Below are 14228 nucleotides of genomic sequence, written 5' to 3' on the forward strand. Positions count from 1 at the left end.
GACCGCGCCAGGTGTAGCAAGGCCGTTAGTCCTCATCTGCTCTCTTTCTTTCTGGCTATCTAATCTTCCTCGGGTTTGTGTGTGTGTACGTATGTATGTATGTATGTATGCGATGGTGTCTGTCGTAGCATAAGTTAAGATTGTAGAAGTTCTAACGGGATAAGTCTGCTCTGTATCTGCTTATGTAAATTGCTTGTCTTTTGTCACACCTCACAAATTCCTTGCTATCCCTGCTGTACATACCAATAAACCCATTTACTGTGCCACATACTTTTCCACGCTTGATTGTAAATAAATGCTTTGTGTATAAATGTCCCCAACTCGTTTTCGTCTTTTCCTTCATTGGTCCAGCATGGTTCGTATCCTAGCCTAGCCGGGACGTTATTCTCCAACGATCTGTTTTTGTAGCCAGTATGTCCTTGGGAAGTTACGCTCGGTTGCATCTTATCTGGTAAGGTGATCCGGTTTGAACAAGGCGGACCGAGGGCGTGTCGCCCGGTAATTAAATCACGTGACTTTTAGGTAAACGGTATCAGACGGAGGACCCAAACTCACGTGGTCGAGTTATTGGCATTCACGGTCGATTAGCGACCCACCGTGTCACGAAGTTATTCGTGTGTGACGGCCTGCGATTCCGGAGAGTCTGGTGGGAATACGAGGTAGCTTCCCCCCTCGTGGTCTTCTCGCCCCTGACCCTGGGTCGGCAACAATATGTTGCAATGCGTAAAATACAAGCTGAAATTTAAAGATAAACTAAGAATTGGCCTTGCCCAAAAATCCAATACAGTACATACTTCAGGTAGATGTACTGCAATTACTTCATCTCACTGGAATGCTTGGGACCGAGCAATCCGATTCGTGCATGTCCTGTGCATGCGACCAATGCAGCACATGCGCGGTTGTCATTGGTGCAATGTTTTTCTCTGAGTTACATCATGTCAGTTAACCAATGAGAAACATCTGACATTTTGTGGGTTGTAAATGGTATATCCTACATAATGCTTGTAAATGGTACAGCATTTGTCATTTGCTGCCACGTACTTTGAATAGTAAATGTTGCCGATCAAATGCAATGAGGTTACGGATATTATTTTTCACACAGCATTGAGGGAAACCGCCCAAAGAATGACATAAACTTTGCCACAACATGAAAATCGATCAAAACTTTGATGAGATAGTGAAAAAGTACCACTTGCACAAAATACTATTATCTAAAAAGTACACCACATGGCCAAAAGTATGTGGACACCTGCTCGTCCAACATCTCATTCCAAAATCATGGGTATTAATATGGAGTTGGTCTCCCCTTTGCTGCTATAACACTCTTCTGGAAAGGCTTTCCACTAGATGTTGGAACATTGCTGCGGCGATTTGCTTCCATACAGGCACAATAGCATTAGTGATGTCGGGCACTGATGTTGGGCGATTAGGTCTGGCTCACAGTTGGTGTTGCAATTCATCCCAAAGTTGTGCGATGGGATTGAGGTCAGGGCTCTGTGCCGGCCAGTCAAGTTCTTCCACACCGATCTCGACAAACAATCTCTGTGTGGACTTCGCTTTGTACACGGGGGCATTGTCATGCTGAAACAAGGAAGGGCCTTCCCCAAACAATTTCCACAAAGTTGGAAGCAGAGAATAGTCTAGAAGGTCATCGCAAGCTGTAACATTAAGTTTTCCCTTCACTGTAACTAAGGAGGAGGCGAGGAGGACATTGGGACCATGCTCTGTGCAGAGCGTTGGTGCTGCTTAAGCAGTCTCCTTGACTATTGGGCACAATCCTGGACACACAGTATACCAGCATGCTGGCACTCATTTTGCCGACCTCGGAAGGATGACAGGCCAAGTTAACCCCGCCTGGTATTACTTCAACAGCTGAGCAGCATTTGAACTCAGGACCCTAGGATCTAAAGCCCACCACCCAAACCATGAAGCCAACACCAGGCATACTGTAACTAAGGGGCCCAGCCTAAACCATGAAAAACAGCCCCAGACTATTATTCCTCCTCCAATAACAACTTTACAGTTGGCACTATGCATTCGGGCAGGTTCTCCCGCTAAACCCATATTCGTCCGTTGGACTGCCAGATGGTGAAACGTGATTCATCACTCCAGAGAACGTGTTTCCACTGCTCCAGAGTCCAATGGCAGTGAGCTTTACACCACTCCAGCCGACGCTTGGCATTGCGCATGGTGAACTTAGGCTTGTGTGCGGCTGCTCGGCCATGGAAACCCATTTCATGAAGCTCTGCGCGAACAGTGCTTGTGCTGATGTTGCTTCCAGAGGCAGTTTGAAACTCCGTAGTGTGTTGCAACGGGTGACAGATGATTTTTCCACGCTACGCGCTTCAGCACTCGGCAGTCCCGTCCTGTGAGCTTGTATGGCCTACCACTTCGTGAAATTTCATTCCAAAAAATATATTGAAATCACAGCTTGTCTCCTTCAAAATAGTTTCGCTCCAGTCTCACACACTTGTTCATCCTCTTCTTCAATGCCTCGATGCACCACTGGAAGGCTTCTTCTGGAATGCTCTGGAGCTCCGTCGTCACGGCCCTTTTGATGGCCTCCACATCAGGAAATCGGGTCCCCTTGATCACCCCCTTGAGCTTGGGGAATAGGAAAAAATCACAAGGGGCCAAGTCTGGTGAATACGGGGGCTGCTCCAGAGTTGGCATGTTCCTCTCCACCAGAAACTGTCGGATGCTCAGGGCACTGTGAGCAGGGGCGCTGTCATGGTGGAGCACCCAGGTGTTGTTCTCCCTCAGATTCCTCCTCTTGTCCCAGACTGATCTCATGAGGTGCTGGATGATCTCCTTGTACACGTATTGATTCACTGTTTGACCCTGTGGTAGAAACTCAAGTGGACGATGTTATGTCGTGGTAGAGGTGCGCTGAGGCAGACACGAGCGAGGGAATAGCACAACCCTGCTTTATTGCCACGAGCGGGAGTGTGAGCGTACGATGCCCATAACTCTGCTTTATTACGTACTCGATGCACTCTACAGGCACACGACCCACAGGCCACTGCTAATGACAGTACACGCTACTTGTGCTACAAACCCCCAGTGAGCGAGTCGTGACATATGAAGCCCCAACCACGTGACCACCACCAACCGCGACTAGGGCCACGCTCATACAGTACAGACGATGCCCTTGATGTCAAAAAACGTGGAGCATCACCTGACCTTTGACTTCGACATCCTTGGTTTCTTTGGTCTTGATGATGCCAGACTTTTCCACTGACGACTCTGCCGTTTGGTCTCGGGATCGTATTATTCGAATATCCACGATTCATGACCAGTAATGACTCTCCCGAGCAGGTCTGGATCGTCCTCGAGGCGCTCGATAATGTCTTGACAAACAGTGACTTTTTACTTGTTCTGGTTCTCAGACAACAGCTTGGGGACCATCTTTGCACACACCTTGCACATTTCGAGATTTGCAGGGATGATGCTCCAGACAGTGTCCTTGTTTATGGAAAGTTCCTCAGCAATCATCCGCACCCTAAGTCGACGATCTGCACGCACCATCTGCTTCACACGCTCCATGTTGTCCGCCGTTCTGCTCGTTGAATGTCTTCCAGATCGTGGATCGTCTTGAATCTCGTCCCATCCCTCTTTGAACCTCTTGTACCATTCAAATGCATGTGTACGTGACATCATTTCTTCCCCGTAGACTTGTTGCAGCATTGCGAAGGATTCGGAAGGTGTTTTGCCAATCTTGGCAAGAAACTTCAGATTGGCTCTCCACTCATGACTCATAGCACGATGACTCAGATTAGACAACGTGTAAAGCACGACCTGTAAAAAAAAATCACACCATAAGCGCAGTCAACCATCACCAATCATATATATTGCTGGAATGTTGCGAAAGACTGTGACGCAACCCGTTCATTCAAGTTGTGTAACTGGAGCACACAGCAGGCTCAGTAGTCAGTCCCATTACTTTTTAGACGGACCTCGTACAGTTGAATGGGGTAGCTCTAGCAGGGCAGAAATTTGATGAACTGACTTGTTGGAAAGATGGCATCCTATGACGGTGCCACGTTGAAAGCCAATGAGCTTTTCAGTGCGGTCCATTCTACTGCCAATGTTTGTCTATGGAGATTGCATGGAGGTGTGTTTGATTTTAAACATGCATGATTATATATTGCATGGAGGTGTGGTTGAAATCACTGAAGGGGTGTCCGCATACTTTTGGCCATGTACTGTCGTGCAAGTAATTTTCTGTCTATGTGTCTGCTGTGTGTAACATCAATCATGCCAAAACTACTGTGCCAATTGCCACCAAACTTGACAAACAGACCAAGTTAGACCTCGTGATGTACATGGGCTACTTGGTTTCATCTGTAGTCATGGGGGTTCGGGAGATAAGGTCAATGAAAATGCTCTCTGTAAATATGCATCGTGTAGCACCATCCGGTGGTGGAGGCAGGTGTGACCACTGGGAAGCCCCAAAGCCAACCTCCACTAATAAGGGGCGTATCGGAGTCCCGCGGAGGGGAGGAGGGATGAGGCGGGGGGAGGGGTTGGATAAGGGAGGGGAAGGGATGGGAGGAAGGAGGGGAAGGGGCGGGAGGAACTTTACCAAATGTTGCATGACCATTTGATGGAGCACATATTGAATGTACATCAAAAACCGTTCACCGAAGGAAAATGAAACTCCACCACATGTTACATGACCATTTGATGTCGCGCATTTTGAGCGTACATCGAAAAATTTCAAATCAAATTTATGCACATTCACCCTTGAAGTGTCGATAAATGCAATTAAAAACTTGCCGCCAGAAGAGTTGGCTCGCACCCAGGGCTGCCGAGAGGAAGAATGGGACCCGGAGCAATACTAAATGTAGGGCCGCCTTTGTCCGGGCCCCCTTCAAATGTTTTTGTTTAGCAGCGTCTCGCGTAGCGAATGCTGCTCTAAGAGAGCTCGGCGTTGTTGTTGTTGTTGTTGTTCTTCTTCTTCTTCTTGTGAAGACAAAACCTTTATATTATGACTCGGCTCTTTTATATACACGATCCGGATCTCCTTAAATACTAAACACGTGTACACATCCTCGCATTGAGGGTGCCTTTTGAGAGCGTCTATCATGAACTTTTAAATATATTCGGACATTTGCTTTAAAGTTTCGAAAAGTTCACGTTACTATTTAAAGATTATTCCATTTAATATATTGTAATTTCGTAAATACATTATTTATTTCGTAAATACGTAAATACACGATGACGGGTCTCGCTATTGGCTTAATCAAGGCACGTGACGAAATATCGGAAGTTGTTTTTTGTTAGCTGACAAAACCTTTAGGATGCTGCTCTTGAACACATTTGTCGTTGTTTTTTAACAACCCATTTAGAGGTTTCCATATTTTTGTCATCAGAAACATATGCCATGTTTAAGAGAAAGTGGGGTGTTATTCACTTATTTCTACATGCAGATTCGTTGAACACACTACATCCTGATGAGTGAGGCCAACACTCCTGTGTTCATTTACATCATTATGTCATTACCACGATTGTAATGATGTCATTACCACGAAGTTCCGAATAAATCAAGGTGATTAGTGATCAACTCGACCCTATAATCACGAGCAACTTCAGAGGTTACCAAAGGCAGTCCGATGAAACAGAGAGTATTGGATTGCAACCTCGTAGGGGACTTTGAAAATGACACAATGCACCCCAGAATGCTTTGCATGCACGCACAGACACCCCGAGCAAGTAGCAACAGCTACCATCGGGTCATGCTGAAATATACCATTCATGCAAGATAAGGATTGGATTGTTAGGTAAAATGGCTCACAAGGCTTCTAAAATAAATCAAAAATACTTGAAAAGTGCCAGAAAGAAAGGGGTGAGTCTGCACAAAGAAAGAGTCGGACAACATTCTCATATCGCCGACAGGGCTGAGATCTTACAGCTGCCCAAATGGCAGACTTTAGATTCTGGAGTCTTCCATTTGGGCATATGTAAGGTCCCAGATAGGGCGTCTTACTCAGGAAAATCTTCGAGTCTTGAAGATGTGGACCGGAGCAAGGCCCGAACAACTGTTTGCGGGCAAGTGCAACCCAAACCTTCGAGTTTCAAACGTCCCTGCCAATGAGTGGAACGCCCCTGCCAGTGAGTGCCTCCTGTGAACATGGCAGGCTTGGTGATTTATTTAATTGGAATCTGAAATTGGAAAGATGATGCTGTGCATCATTACCAAGAAAGTAATGGTTACTAGCTCTTTGATAAAGGATATCTTCATGATGTGAAAATACACAAAGCTTGTGTTAGTTCTACATGCATGAGGGCCAGATGGACCAGACAGACTTTCCTGAGGAAGACACCATATCTGGTTTGGGTGTATCTTAAAAGCAATGCGAAGGTGATATCTGGGGCTGGTGAATGTAAAGGCCAAGCCTAAAATCAACTTTTAGAATCATAATATTTACTATTAATAAATAATTAGTGGGAGCTGTGGAGCTGTGATGGCTGTTATAAATATTTTACCCTTGCCAGAGGAGAGGGTATTGCATTTGGGTCCGTTTGTCTGTCTGTCTGTCTGTCTGTCTGTCCACACAACGTATATGTATTAATTACATTAGACCCCTATATACCTTCGGAAAGGGTCTTACGGGTCTTTGGGACCCTCAAGACCCCGAAGCCCTCGAAGACCCGTAAGACCCTTTAACAGCCCTAAGACCCTGAAGACTCCCCCAATATCATTTAAGACCCTTGAAGGGTCTTAATAAGACCCTTGAAGGGTCTGGTCTTAAATAGCTAAGACTATTTAAAACCAGTTAAGACTCCTAAGAGCCAAAAATACTTCACACCGCTAAATCCTTTAAGACCCCTTATACCCTTGATAAACCTATGATGCTTTGAGACCCCAAAGACCCTTAAGACCTCCTAAAAACCCTTTAGAATCCTTCAAGACCTTTAGGACCCATTAGAACCCAAAGACCCTGTAGACCTCCTTAGACTCCTAAGACCCTATAGACTCCCTAAGACCCTTCGGCATCTAAGACCATTTAGATCCTCTTAGACCCTTTAGAACCCCTAAGATTCTCAAGACCTCTTAGACTCCTTTCTTCCCTCAGAGCAGTGGTTCCAAAACTTTTTTGTCCATGACCAAAGATTTGAAATCGCATTCGCCTCGTGACCAGTACTGACTTGGTACCGTTATCTACGTTAAAATTGTCGGAGAAAATGCTTTTAATGTGAAAAAGCCCCCTCAAAAACTGGGATTTTGAGGGGAGAGGGGTTCAAGTTTATATGTTTGGTGTTGGCTTAATTGTTAGGGTGGTGGGCTTGGGATCCTAGAATCCTGAGTTAAAATCCTACTTGGCTGTTCAATTAATACCAGGTGGTGTTGATTCTGCCTGTCATCTTTCTGAGGTCGGGAAAATGAGTGCCAGCTTGCTGGTATCCTGTGTCGGAGTGGTGACCCGTTCAGGATTGTGCCCAACTGCCAAGGAGACAGCTTAGGCAGCACCAATGCTCTGCACAGAGTATGGTCCCGATGGATAGATGAATGGATGGATGGCTTCAAATTTGGGTCATGACCCGGGCTTGGGAACCCCTGCTTCTGGCCCTTTTAAACCATCATGCCTTTCGACCTTCACACCTTTTAGACCTTTTAATATCCCAATGACCCCTTTGACCCTTAGGTCCTTTTTAATAGTTTTAAGACCCTTTAGACCCCTTCGGATAATTCTGACCCTTTAAAACTTGTAAAAAAAATGTAAGACCTGTAAAAAAAAATCACACAATGAGCACAGTCAACCATCACCAATCATATATATTGCTGGAATGTTGTGAAAGACTGTGACGCAACCTGTTCATTCAAGTTGTGTAAGTGGAGCACACACGTACACCCTTGAGACCAGTTCGACCTTTTAAATCCCTTGAGACAATGTTTTCTTAAACCACCGATTTGTTGGTTCTTCTTACAGTCCATGGGATTTTTAACATTCATCTCCAACACCACATTTTAACACTGGTGAATCTCCTTCCTTTCTTACCTTCTCACTGCCCATGACTCACATCCATACATTGCAAATGGAAATATTCACCACACCAGCCTCCTCTTGGTTTTTATTGTCACATCTTTTTTGTCTTTCCAGACCTTTGTCAATCCTGACATTGTTGTTCTCTTTAATGCTAACCATTGATTAATTTCTCCTCCACATTATCAACTCACTTCAACCATCGAACCAAGGAAGATGAACCTTGCCACGATTTCCACGTGATCGTCTCAACCTGAACACATCGATCTTCTCAGTTGACAAGATTTTAGTTTTTTTGAAGTTTAAACAAAGACCACATTTTTCACCTTCCTTCTTCATTGTCTGCAGCAGTTTCTTCAAATCCTCTTTACTTTCTATCAACAGAGTGGTATAATCACCATACCTTACATTGTTGATACCTCTTCCTCCAATCCTGACTCCAGCCTCTATGTCATCCAACTTTGATTTCCTCATGATGTACTCACGATACAGATTGAACAAGTAAGGGGACAGAATGAACCCCTGTCTGATCCCTTATCCAATTCCAAACTATTCTGTTTCTCCAGAATCTGTTCTTAATGCGGCTTCTTGGTTAGTGTACATATGAGGTGCTCCGACATCCCCGTTTCTCTCGGCATAATCCACAATAATTCATGATCAACAAAATCAGAAAACTTTACGACAAAATATAAAACAGAAACACACCTTCCTTTTCCCATGATCCACCTCAGATTTACATTTCTTACTTTATGAAGTGTTCTATTCTGTGTTGAATGACCTTCAATAATATCTTACCAGCACGTGAAAGAAAAAAAAAATTCTCGTTTAACGAAGGGGCTCCAAAACAGTATGAGAATGTATATACATATATATATATATATATATATATATATATATATATATATATATATATATATATATATATATATATATGTCTGACTGTGTACAACAGAGTAAACCTTCCTTTGCATGAGGAGCTGTTTTAAAGTCACGTGGTATGACACAATGACAATCTTATTAGACAAGGTGTTTATAAGCAAAGCTCCATCCTAATCATACTGCGGGCATGTATTGAATGTAAGTAATGCCATACTGGCTTGCAAGCCAAATAGTAACAACAACAACAATAATAATAATAATAATAATAATGTTAATATTAACAATGATATGATTAGGAGTCATTACCAACTAGAGTTACTGATACCTCATGGGTTTGGACCGCAAAAGTTTTTGGCTCAAGTCCTTCATGAAAGAGTTAGCCGGCCTGATGTTTGACTGATTAGGTTAGGGCAGGAATTTGGAATTTTGGCCAGCCTGCTGGCAGCAGCAGCAACCAACTTATTTGTTGGAAAGAACACCGTGGAATCTTTAATGCCCACCAACTAATGCAAGCAGACGAGATGCTCAGTTGAACATCCATCCAAGGAATGGCACACACATTAATGACCACCTTGCCTGTGAAACACCAGCATGACAGTTCATAGCTGGGCCGACATTCCAACCCAGGCTAAACAGCTCAGAGGTGAGTGGGCATACCTCCAGGCTATCCAATCTAATAATAATATCTCAAAATATCAGGCTGGTGCAGCTCCAGAGGTGATCATGCCATCAAAGTGTCATTGTGGTGTGCCTTACAATGCCACTTCAAAAACAAAAATCACGATCTATAATACCCTATGGATATCATTACCATTGTTTGGGGCAGAATGTCAGATATTGAAGAAGACATAAGAGTAAAAGTTTGATAGTTTCGATGGGTTATGCTTGTGGATGATCCTGTGAGTAAAATGGCCAAATTAAATATTCAATGAAGGAATAAGAAAAGCAGATAGAAAAAGACAGTGTGATACTTAACAACATCAAGAAAAATTAAATGCGCTGGTTATGTTTGGTGCCTGGGCAACTGCGGATAAACAAGGAAAAGAGTGCTGGATAATTGATGGGAGATGACCAGTAAAATGGACAACAATAAAGTGAAGGGAACAATTATGATAATAGAAGCATCAGCAATTGGAGCCACAAGCAGAAAGCATAAGGATCTGGCACAAGATAGAAACAAGTGGAGTGTAATCATCAATGGTCTGGAACACAATGCTGTATCAGCTGATACATTTGAAAGCAGTTTGCAAAAGATGAGTGGCTGGGGTTCTATTAAGGCCCAACATCTTGCCTTGCAACATTGAGCCTCCAAGTTACAAGTATCAAAAAAAAAGACTTTTTTTTTTTCTTCCCTAAACTGCGTCATACCACCCTTGTAAGTCATATAATGTGTACGGAAACTCAAAAAAGCTTTTAACTCTGTAGACAGAAAAGGTTTGAGTATTTTATGGCACTCACTCCATTCATATGCAGCACAAAGCTGTGGGATAGCATCATTGGCTCTGAGGGTGCAGTTGTGCCGCTGATGAAACACCCTCTGTTGGTTGGGGCCGGAATTTGGAATTTGGCCATGGTGCCGGCGATGAACCACCTAATATTCGGGAATAATACCATGGGATCTTTAATGTCCACCAATGGATGCTGGCAGATGGGACGCCCATTTAATGTCAACCGAGGGATGGCACACACATTGATGAATCACTCTACCTGTGAAACACCAGGATGACGGTTCATAGCGTGGTCAGGATTCAAACCCAGGCTAGACAGCTTAGAGGCGAGTGTGTGTCCCTCGAGGCCATCCTGTTAGTCCTAGTATTTTATGGCACGAAACTAAATAAATTTTTGGATTGCACATTCCAAAAATCAAAGATTCCTCTACAAATAGCAGCTAATATTGATTGTAGAAATATCTAACACACACCTTCTGCAGGAGAATGCGCAAGCGGCGCACAGTATGTGCAAGACGTGCAGTGCAAGCAGCATGCAGGGGCAGGTAGAACGCTCTCTCGGCGAGAGGTAGCACAAGTGCGAGGGCCATCAGTGCGGGCTCCTTATGCCATTGTGCATCAAACACGAGGGATGCTACAAGTGCATCACGCTCAGCCAACTCGTACAGTTTGACATCCACAGCACCAGGTGGTGCACTGCGCAGGATTTCTCCATTAAGCGTGTGACTGGCCAACCAGCAGCCATCAGCTTTGGTAGTCGGGTCTTGCTGGCCAGCTGTGGGGACCAAAGAAAGTGACTTTTATGAGCCATGCACTTCTTTTATAAAAAGGACAGATATTTAAAGGTCATAGAGCTTGCACATAAAGTACATTTCAAACAAAAACATAGGTAGAAAACAGTGTACATGAAGCACAAGGACATAAGTAAACAATGATCAACATATGTAGAAAATGAGATTTGAACCCGAGTTCCCTGCATCTTGAACATTGGGTTCAGATAACGCTAGGTAAATCAACTAGTTAGGGTTTAATAACCAGATACTCATTCTGCTACACAATGTGCATGATTAACCCTTTGAACCCTAGTGACCGTTTTACCAGCCACTATTCAAACCTCCATATACCCAAACAGCGAATTTAATGGTCGCTATTCAAACCTCCATAAACCAGAGTGGCCAGTTCACCAGTCGCTATTCAAACCTCCATAAACCAGAGCGGCCAGTTCACCAGTCGCTATTCAAACCTCCATATACCCGAGCAGCCAGTTCACCAGTCGCTATTCAAACCTCCATCAAACCAAATGGCTGGTTTACCAGCTGCTATTCAAACCTCCATATACCCGAGCAGCCAACTTACTGGTCACTATTCAAACCTCCATATACCCGAGCAGCCAACTTACTGGTCACTATTCAAACCTCCATATACCCGAGCAGCCAACTTACTGGTCACTATTCAAACCTCCATATACCTGAAGAGCCAATTTACTGGTCACTATTCAAACCTCCATATACCCGAGCGGCTGGTTTACAGTTCACTATTCAAACCTCCATATACCTGAATAGCCAGATTTTACTCCAAGAAGCCCAGGGTGGGGGAGCCAAAAGTCCAAGGAACTCAGGGTTCAAAGGCTTAAGGTCATTGTCCAAAATATAGCTTTATATTGAGATACAAATTCAAGGCTAAAAAAACGAATTGCTCAATTATGATACAAACGAGAGTTGCTGGGAACTATATCAAGGCTTCCAAGCACTCAAGCAGTAACACCCAGAGTTGAAAGAAAAAAACCACAAGACATCTTCACATTTTGAAAAGGGCACAGCAGTAAACCAATATACAAAGGTGTTTCCTTATCAAAATAGGCATTGATGTCACAGTGCTATCGATGCCATCTTGGATCGATTTGAGGTATGGTACTTTTTGTCTCCACATTGCAAGTGTTCAGCTGACAGAAAGCATGAAAATAAGGAAAAAAATTTGCTGAAGGGCTCATTCACTATCTGAAATATTATATACGACCACATCAGGGGCTCACAAATGTGATATGCCTCGGAGCCAGAGATATAACGTGTCCGTGAACAGGTGAACAATCTTTTACCAAAGAGCCACCACACTGGGGTGGTGAGTGGTAGTGGTGGTATTTTCACCCTCAACCCATACCCAATTGGAAATAATGGTGGTTGCAAGAGTGCGGGAAGCAAAAAGAAACAAACAAAAAAATAAAATAAAAAAACATGTGATGCTCCTTATAATTGATATTGGTTTTATTATAAATTGATACGGGGCGAAAGGTGGAGAAGACACTGCAGCTGGAGCCAAGATGGAACAAACCAGGCGGTCGACAGACAAATAGAAATGAGAGGACAAGCAAACTTGTAAAAAGGATCGAAATAAATAATCCAAACTCCCGAAAGCGTCACAGAAACTAGACTTTTACGAGTTGTAAAGGGGCAGACGAGGGCTTGTATGGGCATGGGTTGATTGAGGTCCCACGGCAATGAGCTGGAGCAACTCAGCAGTGAGGAAGAAGAGGAGTCATGAAGGCTCAAAATCATGATGATCCCCAGGTCAGGGCTGGTGTGTCCGCTCTAATGCGCAACGCCGATCGCACTCCTGTCTGTTCCGCCCGAGTCAGCTCCTCCCGGATTTTTGGACTGCCTCCCTAAGCGGCGGGTCCTGTGGTTGGCAGCCCGCCAGTGTGGGTGGCACCTTGTTCTCACCATTCCACCCCAGTGGGGCGGGTCCATGGTAAAAGGTCTTTTACCCTTTCCGGGCTTTGCAGTGCATCTTTCCGCCATGGCCTATACGCATATGCCGACAGTATGTCATGGTCCAAAGCACTTTATTTGTGGCATTGTTGCACAAACCCTCCAACTGGCCTTCAAAAACAGGACGTTTTTAGCTACACAACCTTACCCTGACTATCTTAAAGGAGAACACTCACTGCCTCCATGGTGCACATATGACATACAACTAAGCCTAACAGCTCACTGTTACATGACAATCAAACCTACTCAAGACATTGTTAATGCTACTCTTACCACAATCTACCTATGGACACCCCTGCATCTCCCCCCAACTTCCTTGAAAAAAACAGTTCCCTCCCGAGAACCTTAGGCTCCTGTCAAGGTTCTCCATCGGGAACCCAAGGTTCTGGCCTTAACACTTACCGTCACATACCTAATTAACTTTTTTAATAAATTAAAGTGGGCTGGGGGAGGTGAACTGCAGCTAACCTTGCCTAGACTCCTTAGCGTTCCGCCCTCTTGGTTTCAATAAAATTTACAACCAATAAATGTCCAAAAATTCTATATAGTATATAATAATCTTCTCTGATGATCCATTTCTAGGTGTGGGGAGAGATAGAGAGATATAGATATAGATATAGATATAGAGATAGAGATAGAGATAGAGATAGAGATAGAGATAGAGATAGAGATAGAGATAGAGATAGAGATAGAGATAGAGATAGAGATAGAGATAGAGATAGAGATAGAGATAGAGATAGAGATAGAGATAGAGATAGAGATAGAGAGAATGGGGGCAAAATACTAATCATAACTACGTCCCCCAGAAGATGCTTCAACAACCTGGTGTTACCCATGAAGCCTTATTCAAAATGTACTTGCCTGCACCAATTTTAAGGGCTGATGCCCTCCGAGGCACAGTGAAGTTACGAGTGCACGAGTGGGCAACATCCATTTATGCATTGCATTCTTTATCATACATTCCCTTTATTCTTGGCAGGAGCATGGCCCTTCAACTTAATTCCTAACCGATAAGCAGTTGGGGAGGTCTTATAGAGCAGTTGTGGGGGTCCATCTGTGTGAAGCATCCGCAGCACTCTCCAAAGTTCCACATCAAGTGTTCCTTTAAGCACTCCCTTTTCCTAAACTGCTTACACTCCAGTCAACCT

General features: G+C 44.0%; 1 protein-coding gene across 3 annotated transcripts in view; it reads right to left on the reverse strand.

The window, feature by feature from the left end:
• The window catches only part of C9orf72 (C9orf72-SMCR8 complex subunit), a 50544-nt gene that overhangs the window by 17337 nt on the left and 18979 nt on the right, over positions 1–14228 (reverse strand). For all 3 annotated transcript variants that reach the window (XM_085885631.1, XM_085885633.1, XM_085885634.1), the window contains exon 3: positions 10789–11090. In XM_085885631.1, coding sequence (XP_085741757.1) covers positions 10789–11090 — 302 coding nt within the window. The remainder of the gene's footprint in view (positions 1–10788; positions 11091–14228) is intronic.

This window comes from Eptatretus burgeri, chromosome 6, assembly GCF_056783735.1.
Source record: "Eptatretus burgeri isolate ZD-2024b chromosome 6, Ebu_testis_v1, whole genome shotgun sequence".
Classification (NCBI taxonomy): Eukaryota; Metazoa; Chordata; class Myxini; order Myxiniformes; family Myxinidae; genus Eptatretus; species Eptatretus burgeri.